This window comes from Myotis davidii, unplaced genomic scaffold, assembly GCF_000327345.1.
Source record: "Myotis davidii unplaced genomic scaffold, ASM32734v1 scaffold205, whole genome shotgun sequence".
NCBI lineage: Eukaryota > Metazoa > Chordata > Mammalia > Chiroptera > Vespertilionidae > Myotis > Myotis davidii.
In genome coordinates this window covers 4,231,788-4,232,724 of record NW_006297573.1, presented here as the reverse complement: position 1 = coordinate 4,232,724, position 937 = coordinate 4,231,788, and the positions used below count along the sequence as shown (strand labels likewise).

Genomic DNA, 937 nt, shown 5'->3' with positions numbered 1-937 from the left:
CACAGATGTGCGCACATAGGACACGATGGAAGAGGTTGTCTTCTGCTCCAGGCCTCCGAGGGGCTCCGAGGGGTACCCCTCTGTGGGGCCCTCCGAAATACGTGGCTTTGCAGCCCCTGCCACCTCGGCATCTGAGTCAGGCTCTGGGGCTTCTCCCAAAGGACTCTTCCCATTCTTGACCCCTCCGTTCTTCTGCTGCAAGTCCAGCACAAGATCATCTTCACTCTCATCACTGTCGGCCTGTGTGAGGGGATCATACTCCCCTAGGTCGGGGCTCTTCTTCCCTGAAAAGACAGAAAAGAGAGGGCTTCGCAGGGAACAAGGAAGGAGAAACCCTCACCAAGTGCATGGCACCTGCAAACACACAGAACTAAGCAAACTGAAACAAATCTAGATTTACAACCTTGGGCCTTCATGGCTCTGCAAAACAGACATCAGCGGGGAGGAAAGGATGGGGGAGGGGAGAAACCACAGGGTTCTAGAACAGTGGTTCTCAACCTTCTGGCCCTTTAAATACAGTTCCGCATGTTGTGATCCAACCATAAAATTATTTTCGTTGCTACTTCCTAACTGTAATGTTGCTAGTGTTATGAATCGTAATGTAAATATCTGATATGCAGGATGGTCTTAGGCGACCCCTGTGAAAGGGTCGTTCGACCACCTAAGGGGTCGGGAACCCACAGGTTGAGAACCGCTGTTCTAGAATCACTGCTTTCAGGAGTTTAAGAAACTGGAAAAGAAATAGAGAAAGGAAATTTTAAATACCTTTGTAGGTTTTTGTTGTTGTTGTTGTTTTAAACTCTCTTAATTTGTTTCAATCTCACTAATGGAAAAAACCATGGCTCTTATATCATCAACCTTCCATAGGCCTAATATGAATATTTTCTTTGCTGTTCTTAGATATGTGATGTTCTGATCTTTCCTGGGACTTCCCTAC

The 937-nt window shown here is 46.9% G+C and overlaps 1 protein-coding gene across 1 annotated transcript in view; it reads right to left on the bottom strand.

The window, feature by feature from the left end:
- The window catches only part of FAM234B (family with sequence similarity 234 member B), a 17,426-nt gene extending 16,586 nt beyond the window's left edge, over positions 1-840 (bottom strand). Inside the window, 2 exon segments of the mRNA XM_015570143.1 lie at positions 1-335; positions 825-840. Of these exon segments, the coding sequence (XP_015425629.1) occupies positions 1-335; positions 825-840 (351 nt within the window).
- Positions 841-937: the final 97 nt, after the last annotated feature.